Here is a 21,714-nt window from a genome sequence, read left to right on the forward strand (position 1 = left end):
TATGCCTATCCATTCTGACCAACCCAGTGTGTCCAGGATTCATAGGGAAAATTATTATAGGCCTACCAGCAAAAAAAAAAAAAAAAAAGGTTTGTTTGTGAGGAAGGTTGTGAATGAACTATTTCTGTGTCCAACGCGGCTATCGCGTGACAAAAGAACGAGACTAGGACAGAAGAATCAAAAGAACGAATCATTTCTGTTTCGAGTACAGACTGCATAACCTTGTCTATGGGGCTGGGTCTTGATGAACGAATGACTCAAACCTTAACTCGAAAGATGAACTAGTCAGTTCTGTTTCCTGTACAGAACATATGGGATGTTGCGCATCAACACAAAATGACAACACAAACGAATCGCTCTCGGAGAAAACCCATCGTTCTTGAGTCATATTAAAGATTCGTTCAAAAGGAACGAATCGTTCATGAACGACACATCACTAATTTGAAGTGTAATTTGATTGTTTAGTTTGTCTCGCATAACATTAGAATACATGGAGGGGGCGTGGTTTATGAGCTATACTGCGACCAGCCACCTGGGGGCGATAGAGATGCTTTGGCTTCACTTTTCAGGATGTGTTCGGCACGCTTGGTGCGAACACACCAAAAAGTGTATTCTTCTGGTAATAGGTATTAGGAAATATGAAAACGTTTCTCCAGTGCAAATTATTATTTATTTTTTGGCCAATTTCGCAATTTTCTTTTTCCATTTTATACATAAAAGTAGACATTTTTAAAGAAATGTCAGACAGTTCTGATCATTTATAGTAGAGCTGCACGATTCTGGATAAATTGACAAATATGATTTTTAGATTTTTTTTCATGATACTGGTCTGGTGTAACGATGTTATTGATACAATTGTTATTTAAAGCGCCAATTTACTTTAAAAAGGATTTGTTCTACTTTTATTGCTTACGTTGACATCAGTGTTTATATCCAAGCTATACACTTTTATCCCAGTACTTCTGTGATAATTTTAATATTTGTAACACAGAAATAACGATACTCTGTGCTTGAAAAGACTGTGACAAGTTTTAATAGACACATCAGAATCTTTGTCATTTAGGAATGAGATTGCGTCACCGTTTGAATCAACATTGCGATATTTTAACGATCAATCATGCAGCTTTATCATTAAAAGTGAACAAAATATTTAAAATAAATTGCCTTAAAACTGGAGAAAAACAAACAAACAAGAGAAATAAAAAAACATTGGTTTGTTCCACATTTTTCTTCTAAAGCATAGAATATATTACTCAAGTCATATGGACTACTTTAACATTTATAATACATACATTTTCTGCTGTAATTTGAAAAGAGCTGCCTAAAGATTTCTGAGAAAGTTGTACACACAGATGAAAGAAATGAATATGAGCTTGGAGCAACATTAGTGAATAACTGAAGTTCATTTTTGGTGAACTGTACCTTTAAATAATCAACAAAAATGTTCTAATGTGGAGTACAGAAACCCAGGTTATCACCCACATGTACATCCTGTGCACACACACACACACACACTGACAAAGGTTTGAGCTCTCATCCTGTCTGCAGGCTGAATGCATTCGGACGGTTTCCACGAACAGGAATCAAACAGTAGTGTGTTCTTTCACAAGGAGAAAGCGCAATGTTCTTGTGAATCTTACGTTCGTACGGACGGAGGGAGTGTGTGAGTGGAAATCTGGCTGAATTCCTTAGACTTCGAAATGGTTGAAGAGAAAATGGGGGGATGCTGGAGTCAAACGAAGGTGATTGAAGCGCTACTACAGTACCACTTTGGTGTTTTATTTAGTGTAGTTTCTGTCTAAAGTTCGGATGGTGTGCTGTGCAGTGAACAGGCTTTAAAAATGGTTATTAGGTTCGGCAAAGCAATGTTTGCTTATCAAGACACATTTTGTCTGTGTAGGATTCTTAAGATGCTTTCTTGAGTTTGCTTTGAGTGTCTTTATTTCCTTATAGGTTCTTCAAATCAGTGTTTTGGTTTCTGGGTTTTTATTACATGGATTTTATAAAGTATTATAAATTCTTTGTTCTTAAATATGTTCTTCTATGACATCTGGCTGTAAAATAAGTTTGAATTCTAACTGGGACCTTTACTTTCCCTAGTGATTTGAAAATGATTCTTAAATAGTAGGGACACTAGCAAGAACTTCCTGTTGTGTGGTGATTTTTTATTTAATTTATTTTTTGTGTGGTTTTTGCACACTATCCAAATACATATACTTCATACATTGTTACTTTAGTATATATGATTTCTAACATTTGATCAGTTACTGTAGTTTTTGTGAAGCTATAGTAGCATAAAGTCTAAATATTTTCTGTCATATTTTACCCAGCAGCGATCAGCAGGCTCTTAAACCGAGCCTGTTATGTCTCAAATGTTATATTAATAAGTGTTAGTTGATGTGTAAAAATAAATTGCGTCTGAATATAAAACAAAGTTCTGCGGTGTGTGTTGCAAAGAGGTTTAACCGGAAATCATCTGCAAAGAAAAAAAAAAAAACCTGACACACACACACAACTCATCATCATACCTTCATCATTTATAGATGACCACAAGATATAAGGATATTAATAAAACTTTCAGGCCCATTAACTTAAACACTACAAAATGTAATGTGCCACTGCCTTTGAGTGTGGTTTAAATGGTTAGATAAGAATTATTATTTTATTTTATTTTAGTATCTACATATCCTGGACACATAATAGCACCTGTATTATTTCAGTTGTTTATTAAAACTTGGACTGTTCAATCTAAATCTCTTTTTGTGTTAGTAACCCATCAGAAACATACCAAACATGATGCAGTAGATAATCCAAGTTAGAAAAACCTAAATTTGGTTGTATTTACACTGATTATGCATTTCCAATTTATGTGTACAACAATTATAACCCTAATTTTAACTCTTATTTATTAACCAGACAGTTGATGGCACCCATTGACTTCCATAGTAGGAAAAACTATGGAAGTCAATGGCTTCACTATGCTGCTGCTTTTGTGGGAAAATGGTTATATATAACCATTATATATATATATATATATATATATATATATATATATATATATATATATATATATATATATATAACCATTATATATAACTGTTAAAACTGTCACTTTTTGAGGGTGAGGGATCTCTACAGCGCTGTCATTAAATCTACAGAGGTCTTAAAGTGACAGCAGTCTAATAAACCTGCTGCTGTCATTAATGATGATCACAGATTTAAAACTATGAAAAACTAGGAAAAACTATGGAAGTCAATGGCTTCACTATGCTGCTGCTTTTGTGGGAAAATGGTTATGTATAACCATTATATATATATATATATATATATATATATATATATATATATATATATATATATATATATATATATATATATATATATATATATATATATATATATATATAACCATTATATATAACTGTTAAAACTGTCACTTTTTGAGGGTGAGGGATCTCTACAGCGCTGTCATTAAATCTACAGAGGTCTTAAAGTGACAGCAGTCTAATAAAACTGCTGCTGTCATTAATGATGATCACAGATTTTGACTGAATAACTTTTGTAGCTTTAATAAGGATTAATCTAACTTATAATGTACATGTTTGGGTTAGTGAATTGTGATCACACTAACCCTTGAAGAAGTTCGTTGTAGTCATTAAAAGTGATTTCTTTAAAAAGAAATTTTCTCCCTTTGCTTTGAACTTTGTGGATCATAAATTTGCAGATGTTTTTTATGCTCAAACGGCAACATTACACACTAAAGTTAAAAAAGTGAAATCACAATGAACAAAAGCTTTTAAACATTCACTTTAGATTGATCTATTCTTGAGTTTACACTGTAACAACAACGACTAATGAGTTTAATGTCTCGGGGAATAATTAACTCAAAAGGGATTTAATATTCAATATTCATGAATTTATGAATATGATTTGCCAGTTGTTCATTACGTATTAAAATTTTCCGATAGGGAAAATTGTTTAATTAAATACAAGTAACCCTTTACGGCATTGCTTGAAATTATCCTACTAAGTTTGTCCTGCAAATTAGTTATAGACTTTTCAAATCAATTCTCAATAAAGGGATTACTGCTTTACGAACGCATAAGAAACATTAACTTTACTGATCAGGATAAGTTCAATATTTCAAATGGTCATACAGTTTACTTTACTAACATAGTAGCATAAGCAGTTAGGTAACGTTTAGATCGCAAGTTTCATTGACTTTGTGTATGTGGCAGAATAACAGATTCAACTCATTAAATGTCTTTTGAAGGTTTAATAAACACAGACTAAAAATAACACTACAATTCACACAGAAAGTACATACTAAATATGCATCAAGAGAGTAGAAGTATAGATATTAACGAAAGAATACATAAAAGAGAATAATGAATAGACTGAAGTTAGAGAGAGATAAAAGAGAGAGAGAGAGACAAAGAGAGAGGGAGAGAGAGAGACAAAGAGAGTGGGGGAGGGTAAGAAACAGCTTTCCTTCAGTTCAACCAAATACGACCTTCACGGAGTTAATTTATCCCAACGGGAGAATAACACATCCTCTTTACAGCAGTAAGAATAAGAATACTTGCATTCTTTTTGGTTTCGTTTTGGCTTCTCGCTTGTGTGCGTATGTGTCTCTGCGTGTCTCTGCGTGTCTCTGCGTGTCCGGCGGTCCTTTCCGAGGTTGGGAGGGAAGCGGCTGTTTGCTTTAGCGATGCTTCGTGTTCTTGAAGATCGGATTGTAGAAGAGAAGATTTTTGGAAGAGATGAGGCCTGCTTGGAGGGCCTGCATTGGTGGCCTGGCTCAAGGGCCAGCCACGATGACGTGTTGGTTCAGCCAGAGAGAGAAGAGAGAGAGGAAGAGGAAGTCTTCACTGGTCTTTTAAGGTCTGGAAATAGTCCCACCCTCCAGGGTTAGACTTAACCAATGAGAGTGTTGGGATTTCCCGGCGGGAAATTCCTCAGCAGAATTTATTGCCCTTTGTTTGAAAGTTCGACTCAGTGGGTCTCTGAGTCTTCATACTATAATTAATGCAACAAACACACACTTCATGTTCTGAATAAGTGATATACATGGAAGTGTAAGTCGTGAAGTGAGCATTAATTTGATAGGAGACATGACATATATGAGGTTATCTGAACTAGTACTTTGTTAAGACACAGACCAAAAAGATGCAAAATACCATACAGAAGAAACATTTTACAAAACAATTATGTGTTTACATATAATGTCCTGGGGTGCATGTTCATCTATAGATGGTTTGTCTATAATTTGAGGCAAAAGCTCTGTGTCTTAAGCTCTTTGTGTATAAGACTTTCTCCACATTCTTTCCGGTCGTAAAACATCTTATCAGATGGTTTCCAGGGTAGCTGTTGTGTTGGGGGAAGGTATGCTAGTGAGCACAACTTTCAAAACATATTTGTTAAATGTAACTGGCGATTGTGTGTTTGATTCGCCCGAGTCGCTACAACACTGTAAAAAATGCCTTTTTTATAAGAGAAGTCGCGCACAGTTGCCCGAGGTATGATTCTGTTTATGGCACTTCTCATTCATTCATTTCCATGATATCCGCAAACAGTGATTAAGTGTCACACAACTATGAACGAAATTACGATTTCCCCAATGATCGTGCCACGGACCCTCGTATCTATCCAAATTAACAAGACCATGGCTGCCCCCTAAACCCTCAATAACTATTCCCAGTGTTAGTGCACTAATACAGTTCACTTGAAGGAGTGAATGAAGAAGGCTGAGCAAATTTGGACAGCTGTTAAATGTAAATTGTGAATGAGCTGTACACACGTTATTGCGGTGCATTGTGGGATTTATTCAGCCCATGTCTGGTTTTGCATTTCTGTGTGTTACAAAGTTCACGTTGGTGAACTTTGACCTGCGAATTTGTAGACGTGTGCCCAACAGAAGAATGGTAAGCCACGGCCTTGGCTGATTTAAAAGAATTGGTGGTGCTAGATGGTATATTTTAACTTTTTGGATTTTTTATTTTTCGTTATTTATTGAATTTATGTTTATAAAAAAGGTGCAGTAGAGTGTGAAGCCTTACCATGACCATTGCAGCATCCATAGAAATGTTGCATGCTCAAAGTCTAGTGTGACCGTGGCTTAAGGGTGGGCTCTTCCTGTTGACCTCAGCAGAACAACGCCTTTGCTTGTGACCCCGTGCAGTGACTGCTGTCATCAAACATTTGTTGTTCTGCCTCTTTGGTGAACCTTTTTTGGTGTGGTACATTTTTTGATTTCAACAACTGATTCAGGGTGTTGAAACATCAGTCTTCACTGTTATAGTGCCAAGTTTAACATATTTCTGTCTCTGTTTCTTTTCCTCTCAGGATCAGTTTGATAACCTGGAAAAGCACACACAGTGGGGAATCGACTTTGTGGAAAAATACACCAAATTTGTAAAGGAAAGGTCAGAGATCGAGCTTAACTATGCAAGACAGATCAGGTGAGTTTACATCAACCTCTCTGATTAATACAGGTGCAGTAAATAATTGTTTGCTAAATATTTTCTCCCTAAAGACTTCTATTAGGGCTGTCAAAATGAACACGTTAAAGGATGTTTAGCATGTTAAAAATATTTGATGCTATTAATGCAGCATCCTTTTCTGTCATCCTTTGGCTAGTGTTAGATTATATGATCACGCTCTTAATCATGCAAATGCTTTTAAACCATTCAAGTGCAATAAGACACAAAAGAGAACGCAGTGCAGTACTGGCATGCATCTGTGAATATCCTGTGACACACACACACACACACACACACACACACACGCCACTTTAGACAACGCTTGAACAGACAAAAACACTTGAATGTAAAGAGTTTTGAGAGAATGTCATGCGTGTCAGATCCGTCATGTGCGTCAGGTCTTAAAGTGACAGCAGACTAATAAACCTGCTGCTGTCTGTCATTAATGATGATCAGATTTGACTGAATAACTTTTATAGCTTTAATAAGTATTAATCTATGTTTAATTTATAATTTATGCAGTGAAGACTGTTAAAAACAAAACAATAAAACAGCGAAAACAATAACCTTTTGTGCAATTTGATCAAAAAAAGATGCCATTAAAGAAATATTTTAAATATATTCTATACTGTCTTTATGTAGTTAGTTAATTTGGAGATTAAATGTGAAATTATTACAATACAAAAATATATTAAAAACTTTAATGTTAGGTGCGATTAATATTGATTATTTGCAGAAAATTAGTTATTTTTTAATATATTGACAGCACTAATATATATATATATATATATATATATATATATATATATATATATATATATATATATATATATATATATTACTTTTAGATATTTGTTTATTATATGCATATTATACTGATTAGTCAACGCAAATAGGAATATGACATTTCAGTAACATTAGCTCACAATGCATTAATGTTAACAGATACAACTTTTGATTTAATATATATATATATTATTAAATCTTGCATTAACATTAACAAAGGTTGTTAAATGTTGTAGATATTTTGTTCATTGTTTGTTAAAAAATTAAACCTTATTGTAAACCAATGTTTCTATCATGGAAATGTAACAAAACGTACAAAAATGACATGGTGCACCTTTAAATAACATTATAAATGTAACATCATATATGTATCCTAATATGTGTGTATATTTAGCTTTCTAGTGAATATATGCATGTTCCCTGCAGATTATGCCATTTTAAGAAGGTTTGCTGGTTTTAGCAGGTTTAATCTGGACTCTCAGCCTTTCCAAGCTGGTGAAAACTAATTTAAAACCAATTAAGAGACAGGAGACTTATCTGGCTCAGATACCTATTTAAGCTGTTTTTCAGCATAGGTAATTAGGTGGAATACGTTTTTGGGGATTGATAGGTCAGAGGTCAGGTCTTATCTTGCCTAGCGCACCAGGATCACTATCAGATCCCTTAGTCCGGCCACCACCAAAATCCCACTTCAACCCCTGCAAAGCATCCGTCATGTCTGTATAAATGAGGACAGGTGCATCTGTGTGTGTACTTTAAAGTGTATTCTTGTGAAAATAAAGGTCAGACAGCTAAACACACACACACACACACACACACACACACTAATTACAGATATGATCTTACTGCTGACAGTTCAAGGATACAGGAAGTAAGGTATTTGTAATTTCTGTGTGCGTGCTTGCATGCGTGCCAGTGAGTGTGTGTGTGTGTAAATTTGGGAAGAAATGCAGGTTACCGTGGTAACAAGGTGCCAACATGGTTTTCCTCGTTGGTGACCTACATTTTCATGGAGCCAATCACGCGCCGCGACCCCGCCCCCCATTCCAGTGATAGGATTTAAAGCTCACAGACACTGGAGGACACACATCCACACACACACACTGACTGTACATCAACCCCCTCCAGATAACAGTGGGAAACCCCTTTAATTCCCATATGTAGTGGGGGTTTCAGCCGTCTAAAACACACACACACACACACACACACACACACACACCAGTTTGTTACTGGATGTCATGGACTGCACTTATAACCTCAGATACATTGCAGGATAGAATTCAATTCTGTGGTCACATTCAGATGAAATTAACAAATCAATGTTTTAATCATGTACAAAATAGCATTCTTATACTGTACCACATTACATTTTTTGAGTATCATATTTATAAAGCAGGGTCTAAAATTGGGCTGTGATGGCATTTCCTAGCCTGACAAGCCAGACCCACATCAAGATGTTTGGTCTGGAAACTCACAATTGACAGCTCAATCCGAGGGGCGGGATAAACGGTTGTCTTTCAAACTCCCTCTGCACGTGATAGGATAGCGCTACACCAACCAGAGCAACGGGAAGCAGAGCTCGTTGACAGATTAAACATTCGCCGTATCCGGTCGGCAAAACTCCGAACACATCTTCCCTTCTTAAGAATGACTTCAGTGCCGCTCTTTTTTCTTTTCTCAGAGAAAAGCTTAACTCCAAGTCTTCCAGAGTCGCGGTCAGAGCTGATTCGAAAGACCGCCGTTCGCCAGTTTCTGTGTTTACTAGAAGCAAGCAAACGCAACTCGGCCATCATTATGTCAAGCCCCGCCCACGACTCTATACACGATGTGATTGGCCTAACCAGAGTTTGGTTTTTACAGCTCAGAAGGTATTGAGACTCGCGGCAGATTAGATTTGCTGCTGCTAGGGTGCGTCTAGATTTCTAGGCTAGGTGTGCACACCAAATTTTTTACATTATGGTGTGCTAAAAATACCATTATTTCCCACCATTATATATATTTTTTTGGTAATATCGTGGAACTTTTTGTATGAGATACAGCTTATTATTTTGTCTTTACATGCACTAGCACTTTTTTTTACAAACATAAAACACACACACACACACACACACACACACACACACACACACACACACACACACACACACACACACACACACACACACACACACACACACACACACACACACACACACACACACACACACACACACACACACACACACACACACACACACACGTTAGGTTTTTGTGAATTGTGGGGACTTTCCATAGGCGTAATGGAGTTTATACCGTACAAACTGTCCATTCTATCCGCCCCTGTCCCTAAACCTACACATCACAGGAAACATTCTGGATTTTTACATTTTCCAAAAAAACATAATTTATTATGTTTATGAATCCATTTACATTGTTGGGACCGCTGGCTGGACATTTGTCCCCACATTGTAATCTAACAAATACAAGTTTAGGACAGGAACAGAGTACAATTTATTTATCTCCAGGGAGGGAAATTACAGTGTTGCTGTGGCAGAAACATAATCGCAGTCACATAATGACAGACAGACAGACAGACAGACAGACAGACAGACAGACAGACAGACAGACAGACAGACAGACAGACAGACAGATAGATAGATAGATAGATAGATAGATAGATAGATAGATAGATAGATAGATAGATAGATAGATAGATAGATAGATTTTATTTAATTCATAAATTCATAGATTAATTTAAATATTTTTCTTAGATTGGTAGAATATATATTTATTCATTAAACCATTCACATACACAGTTTTTAAATTAATATATAATTATTTTCATTATTTCAACCTATCATAAATAGGTTTATTATTTAATAATTTATTTACACATAATTCCATAGATTAATTTATTAAATTCTTCATAGATTCATAGATTAATTAATTAACTTATTCATTTGTTCATTCACAGGTACAGAGAGAGCGACAGGCTCTGTCCGACTCTGTGTGTTATGTGTGTGTAGAGAATACTGTGCAGTAACAGATGTAGTATGTTAGTGTGTTATTTGGGGATGCGAGGTTTCTCACTGTTGGCGTGTGTGTGTGTGTGTTTAATTTAGTGTGTGTATTTTACCCTTCGGCAAGGTGCAGTATGAACACACACATGCACACGCAAACATGCATGCACTCACACACACCTTCCCCGAGGCACTGATGACGAGCAGACGCTCTGTATTTATAGATGGTGATAATAAAATACAAAGAGAATAACATCTGACAGTGACGAGAAAGGATACAAAGAAAGATGACATTTGTGTCACAGTTTCCACACAGGCAGGCTTTGAGCCTCACATTCATTTTAAATGTAAAAAGCAAAGACAGAAAAATGTTGTTGATTGGTTCTTAGTACTGATATAGTGTTTTTGATTGGTCACTTTTCTTAATTGAGCTTTTTGATTGGTCTATAAAAACATTTCAAACATGCTTTTCTATTAAAATGGCAGAGTACACAGAATATTTATTTTATAGTATACATGATATTCATTTCATAAATTTCATTTTCAATGTATGCTATTGTACACATTTACATTATGGTGCGTGTTTAAATCTGCAATATGTTTAATTTATATTTATTATTTTCTTGGCAATAGAATGATTATTTTACATTTTAATACAGATTTGCATAACTTGTGGCAGTCAGTAAAAAAATAAAAAATAAATAACATTACTTATGGTTTATTTGTTCAGTTAATGGAGATAAAAAGTCAGGTTGATGATGATCACATTGCATTGTGGGATACGGTAGTGTACACAGCATGTTCTGTATAAACACAATATTCCCAAATGTAGTGAAGTGCTTGTAGAACTAGTATGAGAAGTATGTTGGTATTGCAAACATATGCAGTCATTTGTTTTTTCTTTAATTTTGCACAGAAACCTGTCCAAGAAATACCAGCCTAAGAAGAAAGAGGAAGACGAGAATAAGTACGTTTCATTTTTCTCATTTCTTTCATGACTGATATTAGATTTGTTTGGTATAAATCCAGATGGATCACAGGTACTAGATGTCTGAATCAACATTTTACAACTCAAGATAGATTCATGACTTATGTTGATGATGTCACTTCCTGTCTTAGATACACTTGGTGCCGCGCGTTTCATTCGACGCTAAACGAGCTGAACGATTACGCCGGCCAGCATGAGGTCATCGCAGAGAATATGACGTCGCAGATCATCGCCGACCTCACGCGGTACGCACAGGAAGTCAAAACGGAGAGGAAAACGGTGAGTGAAGGATCGCTACAGCTGGGAAATGTGCAATTCTGTTCAAATCCTGCCTTCTATCCCAGCTTACTTAGACAACTAGTCAGTCACGGCCCACGGGTAGGATGACTTTCTGAAGGATGTGATTAAAGGGTTAGTTCACCCAAAAATGAAAATCATGTCATTAATGACTCCCCCTAATGTCGTTCCTCAGCCGTAAGACCTCCGTTCATCTTCAGAACACAGTTTATGATATTTTATATTTAGTACGACAGCGTATCTAAGTGTATGCACACTATACTGTCCATGTCCAGAAAGGGAATAAAAACATCATCAAAGTAGTCCATATGAGACATCAGTTAGTTCATTAGAATCTCTTGAGGCATCGAAAATACATTTTGGTCCACAATAAGGCTGTCATTTAAAAAAAAAATCTAATTCGAACGGATATCAAATATCAAGCAATGTATTTGAATATCTACGACCTACCCCCATTTAAAAAAAAAAAAACGGACACCGCCGTAACGGAGATTCAATCACAAATGCATTAACAGTCTGACAGTCATAAACAGGATTCAGGCCACAGCCTGTATGGAAAAATAAATTGAAACAGCAGGTTCGACTTAATCGATATGAAGTGCCACTATGCAATCATCACAGCTTTCAGTTTGTCTACCGCATCAGATGTCGACGCCGTCCTCTCCAGCAGCTGGAATTTGTTTACAGATGCCATAGCAACTCTCAATGGCCACCAGGACTTATACGGTTTTATAAAAGCTATTTATTTGTTGTAAAGTGTAATAATCATCTCAGAAAAAATCAATTCTAATGTCAGGCGCAGTTGAAGTAGTTGATTGTTTGCTTACATGGGTAGGTTTAGGGACAGTGTCATTATGCCAACATTATCTTCAAAACTTCTTACGAAATAAAAAGTTTAAATCCCTCAGAAAAATGTACTTTCCTCTTGTCAACATGCTTGGTGCATGTGAGCGCGGCGCATGCGGTGTACGGCATATAAGGACGCACACTCAAAAGTAATCCGGTCAGGTCATTTAGATGGTGAAATGTTTCGTTTGATCGATTCATAAAAAGGTTTATCCCACCCATCTCAAAACAATTACAATTTCATTCAGTTTTATTACGATTGAGGTGTTTATGGAGCATTTTCATTCAGACTAAACTTTTAAACCGATTACAGGGCTCCATGTAAACGCACCCGACTGTAAAAAAATTGCGCTACATGGCACTTTAAAAACCGGATAGTTTATTTATAGTTTGATTATGGATATTTTACATCATGTTCGAATGCATATTCGAATATCGAATAAAAAGTGACAGCCCTAGTCCAAAAAAAACAAAAAACGACTTTATTCAGCATTGTCTTCTCTTCCGTGTTTGTTTTCAATCTGCGTTTGCGAGCATTAGTAAAACAGTAGTATAATTATTGATAATATCATTTAGGACTTAAAAACAATATGTTTTTCTCTATTTGTATGAGTTCAGAAGTTCATAACCAGGACAGTCTCTTCTAAAAGATTGTATTTGTCAGAATTACAGCACACATCCCGCTCTGTCTCTCTCACTTCCATAAATAGAGATGCTGTTGTGTGTTTAGACTGAAAGTGTCTTGGTTCTGTGTATGAATTACACTCATTTGTGTTTTTTCATCATTGAACATAAACACACACACACACACACACACACACAGAAGAGAAACATAACCAGGATGACACTGAACTCTGGTGGTGGTCGACTCTGAGTTATATGTCCAGACAGAGCTGAACTCATGACATGGCAGTGTCAGAACACAACGCTCATTTTTCATTTATCAAATCGGATGAAGGTATTTAGGTATCAACCTGAAGAACGCTTATTTCCCAGCAATCAGCACTCACTCTCGCACCGAGCAGGGCTCCATGGTGTCTGTCTGGCCGTTTTCCCAGAATGCTGCTTCACTCCTGTTTTATAAACCTCTTCTTTAACTCTCTTTAATGGTCTGTCTGTCTGTCTGTCTGTTTCGTATACCTCTGTTCATCGGTTCATTCTGTTGATTTGAGACACGTGTGTGGATGTGTTCGTGCATTCAGATTTATACATATATACGTGTATAGTTTATTTCGTAGTTTATGCCTTTTGCAATGGAGAATTCATTAAAAACAGTGGCGCTCAGTTCTTTTCGCGCTTCTGATCCAGACAGCATATGGTCTGGTACTGTAAATCTCCATTAAACCCATTGTTGAAAAAGCTTTACACTCACTGGGCCTGTAACTGTGTGTGTTTGAGACATGCTCCATCTGTAGGCGGTGCACAGTAGTTCAGGTTATTATTCTGGGATGTGATGAATCCAGAAACCGAGAGGTGCTGCTTCAGTTCCTCAGACTGATCCAGATGAAATCACTAGCTGAACAAGAGAAGAACGGGAACAAGAGCACTTCTTTTTATGACAAAGGTCAGGCTGGTTTTGCATTGCCAAACTTAGGGTGTTTTCACACTTGGTCCTTTTCAGGGGTCTGAGCGTGGTTCGCATGATTTTGGGCCCATATGTGAACACTCCTAACGATCTCAGACCCCTTTAAAGCGAACCGAGCCGAGACCAACGTGGGAGGTGGTCTGGGTACAGTTCGATCTCATCTTATGGTACGGTTTGCTAAAAACACGCATTCTGAACACAAACCGCTCTGGGCTTACTTGATTTTTCTGTTAGCAAATTAGTTTGGTCATCAGATTCCTCCGTACAAATCGGATGTTCATCGCGGCTGATTCTTCTGACAAATCTCTACAAATTATTCCTTCATAACATACACTTGTTTATTGCCATTTCAACCGCTTCCGAACTGAGACGCGACTGGTGGCTGCGCGCCTTGCCAGTTTAAAAGGGTGTAACGTCGAGCACACACACCTGAAGCACACGCACAGAAGTCACAGCGAGTGAAATAAACCCAATCTTTAGCAGCTTATTCCATTTATTTTAAAGTGTCAAAAACACACACGTTTCACATAAACAGGTGGTTTTGTCTAAAGTGAATGTAAACATCATAAAATAATCAGTGAAGTCATACAGTGAAGAATAGGCTATGTTTGCAGTTTTATTTTTTCATGTGATTATTCCATTTCTTGCTTGAATGCTTCTTTTCGGTATATCTATACTTTAACTGGAAAATTTAAAGCAGTTTATTTCATTTGCATCTTTCTTTTATTCTTTTATTGTATTGTTTATTTTTTGTAGCCTATGATTATGTTATCTTTGCCTTCTGCAATAAAATTAAAAATGAATCAAGAAAAACAATTCAAAATAAATGTTAGTTACAAAGGTGGATGTGTGATATAGATAATATATTATATATATTTATGTGTGTGTGTGTAATATATTTATTTATTTATTTATTTTTGTTGTAAAAAGATATACTACTTAATTCAACAGCATTTGTAGTCATAAAGTAATAATAATCTTTACAAACAAATATCATGGTTACTGAGGAACAAACAATGTAAGCGAATGGGATCCAGTGTTGAAGGACATGGGGTCGGTCATCAAACACTGAGCTGGACTAGATCAAAAAAGCAACAGTCTGAACACAAAGGGGTCTGAGACCACATTCTTACTAAAGTGGACCAAAAAGGATCTGGGTCCTTTTTTAGGTACAGGGACAGTGTGAACTTAAACAGAACCGGGTCCTTTTTCACTTGGTTCACTTCTTGGTCCACTTAAAGGAGTCTGAGTTCGGTTCTTTTTAAGAGGACCCAAGTGTGAAAACACCCTTAGACTAACAGCATAAAGTCATATTTAGGCCAGGAAGGCCCACTTCTGACTGACATGCAAAGCGACCAACCACGGTTAGTTTTGCTTTGTTTTCATATGTCATTTATGAGATGGTTTATCTGAAATTGATGCCCGGAAGTTACAGTGAATTTAAGTGCTCTCAGTTCTTTTTCTAAAATAATAATTACTTTTATTTTATTTAATTGTATTAATTTATTTGTTTATTTATTCATTTATAAAAAATATTTATATGTATATTATAAATGTTATAATGTTTAACATATATATATATATATATATATATATATATATATATATATATATATATATTTTAAATCTTATTTATTTTTTATTTTATTATGTTTTTTTAAAATATATTTTATTATATTTATTACATAAGAGCTATAATGTCAGGGCATTTACTATTGTTCAAGATCAGTTGCTTTCTGTTTTTTTGTTTGTTCTGTTTTTGATCCATGATGGGAAACAAGACTGCCTTTATCTTCTCTCGCTCTGTGTGTGTGTGTGTGTGTGTGTGTGTGTGTGTGTGTGTGTGTGTGTGTGTGAGAGAGAGAGTGTGTGTGTATCATAAATGATTCAAATCCTCTCTGAAGCAGTGCAGTATTGTTCAGTCTCGTCTCTTTCATCTGTTCATCAGGTCTTTTTTCCCCTCTCTGTTATTTATTGTCTTTTTCTTCTGACAGTGAAGCTTCATGCTCTTTTAAAACAGCTAGAGGTCAACTTCCTTTTTTGAGAACAGGTTGACTTCCTCTGATCAGCTGTGAGTTTAGTTTTCCATTGGTAATGGGTCACAGCAACCAGAAGAATTAGATGGTCGTTGAACCCTTTCCAGTCTCATTTTGTGTGTGTGGATTATCACATTAATCTGTTTTTAGAAAACTGAGAGTCAGTACAGGTCAAGCACAGTAAGAAATGCTAAGAAACGGTAAAATGAGAAGGATACCTTCTGGTTTATGTGTGTGTGTGTGTGTGTGTGTTTGGGAAAGCTTACTCTAAAGTCTTGATCGCTATGCTGGACACAACTGGACTCCTTCACCATTGACTGACTGTGGTTTTGTACCCGTAATGCTTTCTAGGGTTTTATTCGCACGCTGCATGCCTGCATTCCTTATTCAGCCAAGATTCTCAGCGATGAATACTGATCACATTCACACTCTTTCATTCATTCACTTGTTTTCTCACTTTCTTTCTCACTGTCCGGCCTGATCATGAAACTAATGTCTGAACAAGAAATATAATAATAACAAAAATACATGTAGCATTTTATTTAGGAATATTCTAAATAAAATTGTTAAATGATTATATTTATTTTAAATATTTATAAAATTTGTTTATAAAATTTACATTTCAAAATGTGAAATTTAAGTGTATTTTAAGTGCAGCTAAAAGTGCAGTTTTATCTAAGGAATATTCTAAATATTCTCAAATAAACAGGGCAGTGTTTTGAAAGTGAACCACAAAATGTCCACTCTTCAGGATGTCGGACGCCACATGATTTGCTGTTGAGTCTGAACATTTAACAAACTGGAAAGTATTTTACATTTTTCATAGAAACCATATACACTCTGCTATTCAAATATTCAACAAAACCCCTCTATAGGCCAGTGGTTAAGGTGTGTTCGTCTTGTGCGATTTCACTGATATTGATGCTCTGCTGATTTTGTGTGTGTGTGTGTGTGTATGCAGTCTGTTTGTGGTAAACAGGAAATATCGAATCCGTGTCATTCAGACCGATCTGACCATCTGACATTCAGTGCAGGTGTCGTGTGTGTTTTACAAACAAGACTAGACTAGACTAAAAGTTACTAAAAGCATTACTTTTACAGGAATTACTAAGGATTGTTCTCTTTTGTAATTAGTATACATAATAAATAATCAAATAAAAATATGATTTTTTTATTTCATGTTATATGTATTAATTTAGCAGTGACAAATTAGGAATATTTATAGTAACATTTACAGTATATTAATTGATTACACGTTATATTGAAGAACATTTTTTAAGGATTTATTAATGCCCTTTTTACTTTCTTGATCTGGTTGCGTGTGTGTGTGTGTGTGTGTGTGTGTGTGTGTGTGTGTGTGTGTGTGTGTGTGTGTGTGTGTGTGTGTGTGTGTGTGTGTGTGTGTGTGTGTGTGTGTGTCGACCGATCGTGCAGGCCATATAATACAGAAATAATATTCCAATCAATCCCGGGTGGATGAGAAATAAATCATTGTGTTTGTTTGATAAAGACATTTATGAGCCCTGCGGTCGAGAGAATCATTGCAGTTGCAGCTTAAGCTTTAATAATCTCTCTCTCATGTGAACTGAAAGGGGCATAGATATGATCTATGATATATATCAACTGTTTCTTTGTTTTTCACGTCCTTGTCTCTTACTTTACACGACAACAACGAAGTACTAAACACAGTAAAAAAAAAAGTCTAGTTTTTTTATGTATAGATGTAAAATGCTGTATTATTCATTCCAGGCCAGTAGATGTCACTTTGTAAAGAAACTATGCTCTTAATGACTAAACACACAACCAAGGGGGTAATCTAGCACTCTGAAAGCGTTCCACCCATAGGGGCGGCCATTGCTAACCAAGCCATCACCTGCTGTTAGCATCCCATTGACTCCCATTCATTTTTGAGTCACTTTGACAGTGAATAACTTTACATCTGAGACGTTTAAAGACTCCATTTGTCCATTGTTTATTTCTAAAGAAACACGACAATGCATAAAAGGCTCCATTACCTTGTATCGTACACCAGGGCTGGACTGGGGCTTAAATTCGGCTCTGGCATACCCAGCACATCCGGCCCATGAGTTCCCTGTGAATGTTTTTGCTGGGGTTGGGGCCTTAAATTGGCGTATATAAATAAAACTAGGACAAATAATGATAGATATTATCGAATTTGCTGCAAATGCAGATAAACTTAATATTGCTTTTTTGGTCAGACAGAAATGCAACTGACAGTAAAGCACTGATGATTTTGAGCTAGAATGCAGTAAAGTGCATTTACTGCTTTTAAATGCTGTCATCATTTACTCAATCTCGTGTCATTTCAAACCTGCATGACTTCTGTGAAAACACAAAATAAGATGTTTTGAAGAATGTTGGCAACCAAGCCATTTTGGTTAGGCTACCATTTGAATATTGTATGAACAAAAAAACACACTATTTTATTTTATGCTACACAGAAATAAATTCATTTAGGTTTGGAGTGACATTAGGGTGAGTAAATGATCACATTTTTGGGTTGAACAATCATATTTTTCAAGAGTTAACACATCATTTAAGTAAGACACTAATATCTATCTTTCATGAGGCTATTACATTTCATTAAATCTATTAAAAAAAGTTATTAAAACTTTTAAAGAGGAAAAAAAAGCTTTGTCCTTTATTTATGGGTTCTAGACTTAAAGCTGTTTTATAGACTATAGTTTAACTGTAGGCCAGTTTCATTTAAATGTAAGATCATGGTAGTCACAGGGTAAAAAACAGACTGTACAAACCGTGCTCCTCATTATGGCTATATTGTTTCCAAAACTATATAAAACATATATAATAAACTTATTTGTAAGTAAAAAAATGTAAACACCTGTAGAAAATACGAAAACAGCCTTTATAAAAGTGATTTATATTCTGCAATATTAATTTATGTAATATAGCAACATTTTTAATAAATGTTTCTACCTAAACATCATATTTCTTCGCTGTTAGTAGCTGCAGAGTAAGTTGTGGTTGTGGTAAAGTGAAACGTTTGTGTGTATCGCCGTTTTCCACTTTACCTCGTCATGAATAGGTTACGTATGGTCGCGGCTGTTTTCAGCTGATTCAACACAGAACTGTAATGTTTCCATATCACACGATTGTATAAAACAAAATTGACAAAAGTGCCGTTCATAGAGCAGTATTTAAACGCAGCGTAGCCTACGTTCGTCAGCGTTGTGCGGATAATTCACCTTTGCAGTTCCATGCGCTCAAATAATAAATAAATAAATAGAAAAAAGCGCCTAATATGGAGGAGAGGTCGCTCTCGCTTCGGCTTGTCAATTCAGAAGACAAACCAATGGGCCGCTGTCGCTGCATGTTGTCAGTGGTGAAAAAACTTTTTTTTTTTTTTTTTTTAATTTTAAACACTATACCGGCCCCAAAAGTGCGTCGGCCCACCGGGCAAATGCCCGGTATGCCAGATTACCAGTCCAGCCCTGTCGTACACTATCGCCCCGTAGAAGCTGTTTTTGTAAAAATAGGCTAACGATTGCGTCATAACCAACGCGACTCTGTCGCACAGTTTAGAAATTACCGTATAGACCTGAGGAGACGCTCAGAAGTAATCTTTTACTGTCTATGAGACAGTCGGGGAGGCGTGGAGACATAAAGTCTGATAAAGTCAATGGAGAAGAATGGGGAGAAGCCCACAGTGAGCCAAAAGCAACGGGAGAAAACATTTAAACAACGTGATTCAGCTTTCACTTTCCACAACTACTAGAAGACCTACAGCTGTCCGACAGGAGGCTCACGTCACATCTACGTCCTCAAGCTCAGTCTGAGCCTGCGCAGTTCGCTCAGCCATCAGGAAGTGAGTGCCTCTTATTGACCTCATTATCCGCCGTTGAAGTCAATGGGATCGCTCTGTCCATTTCTTTTACTGTCTATGCACGCAACATGTATGAAGTCACTGTTTTCACAAGCTTTTTTTAGCTTTTTGTAGTTTACACTGAGACAATGACGTTATAAACTTTGGAGCCAAAACACCACTGTCATGTAAATAAACGGCCAAAAAACATAAAAAGGTTTCCATTTTCAGTTGAAAATGGTGTCATGTAATCGAGTCCTTAAACCAGGCTCAGAGTACAGGAGTTTTTAAGTCGATTGTGAAATCTGGTTGCATCACAGATCACGCACATGAGGAGAAACCTTCACCGACTTTCTTCCTTCGTATCTCAAACCTGCACATGCTAAAAGATTTGAAAATCTAGGCCCATCACACACTACAAGATATTCATAAGATTTGATTACCATGCCAGATTTAGCACCTCACATGATCTCACAGGGAACTGGAGGTAAAGAAAATGGATGCTGTCTCATGCTGTAGACATTATATGAGGAAACATTATAAAGGCAGTCGTCTTATTGACACATTTTGACCAGCCGATCATAAATCTGCTTTAAACTCCTTTAGTCTGACATTCATTAGGTGCTGAGGACTAGTGCATCTTATACATTCAATACGAAAATAATACTGTTTAAATCAGATTAAACTCTCAGATAAGACTTTTACTCAAGTGCTATTGGAACTGGTGACTTGTCAGTATCTGTACTTTTTACTGAAGTATGGTTTTCAGGTACTCTTAACATCTCTGGATGCTAAATATGTTAATGATTTGGTATGTTGCATGATGTATAAATGTAAATTCGTATTAAACTGATGAATATTGGCTCATACGGGCATCTTCGGCTGATCTCAGACCTGCATGAGAAGCAGGTCTTTATCTGTGTGGCACACTGAGCTCTTTGTGTGAGAGGTATTTGAGTGTTGGCCAAGCGAACACTTTCCCTGGAGTGCTGAGGCCAAGAGGAGCCGCTGAGAGAAACACACAGACGGCCTCGAGTGTGACGACACGCACAGGATACACACAGAACACGCCAATATGGCTTACTGGCCACTCACACACACATGCAAACACACAAGCAAACGCTTCTATTATTTCAGCTTCATTTCCTCTGACATAAAAACTATTTTTAATAGTGTAAGATTTAGTTAACAATAAGAACACTATTTTATAGCTCTTTTCTAAATGTCAACTACTGACTCAGATAATATTGATTTCTCCTCAGGGAAACATCTGAGACTGAATCATAGTTGAGAACTTCTCAATCTCCTGAGCCAGGAAAGAGCGATTTCTGTGCATTAGCATTTTCTTGTGGGAATGTGCATTTGCTGTTATGTGTTAAACTCATGATAAACAAGTGATGCATTTTCTACATCTTCTTTCTCTCTCACAGCATTTCCATGATGGACGGAAGGCACAGCAACAGATCGAAGCCAGTTGGAAACAGCTGGAGTCGGTGAGTTCAGCCCAAATCAATAATCAATCTATATTTTACACTTATAAATAAATAATGGTAATACCACGGTACTTTGATATGCAATGGCCTCCGAAAGTCTGGGAGCACTATAAGGCTTTTATTTTGCATTATTCAATACAAATTATTAAAATAAATTGAAATATTAAAACATGATTTATTATTAAATTTTTTTTAGAAAATGTAAATATTATACTGTTATTATATTATTTTATTTTAATAAAACTAGCATGATTAAACACAATATTAAAAAAACAATTAAATTGTTAAAATAGTCCAATTAAACTAAATACATTTTAAATGTAAAATATTATAGTATTAATATTGTATTTATTCGTGT

At 36.1% G+C, this 21,714-nt stretch overlaps 1 protein-coding gene across 1 annotated transcript in view; it reads left to right on the forward strand.

Annotated features, from left to right (window-relative positions):
- fnbp1b (formin binding protein 1b) overlaps window positions 1-21,714 on the forward strand; it is a 91,425-nt gene that overhangs the window by 34,413 nt on the left and 35,298 nt on the right. The window contains 4 exon segments of the mRNA XM_067424609.1: window positions 6,346-6,461; window positions 11,184-11,234; window positions 11,387-11,534; window positions 21,294-21,356. Of these exon segments, the coding sequence (XP_067280710.1) occupies window positions 6,346-6,461; window positions 11,184-11,234; window positions 11,387-11,534; window positions 21,294-21,356 (378 nt within the window).

Source organism: Pseudorasbora parva, chromosome 18 (genome assembly GCF_024679245.1).
Source record: "Pseudorasbora parva isolate DD20220531a chromosome 18, ASM2467924v1, whole genome shotgun sequence".
Classification (NCBI taxonomy): Eukaryota; Metazoa; Chordata; class Actinopteri; order Cypriniformes; family Gobionidae; genus Pseudorasbora; species Pseudorasbora parva.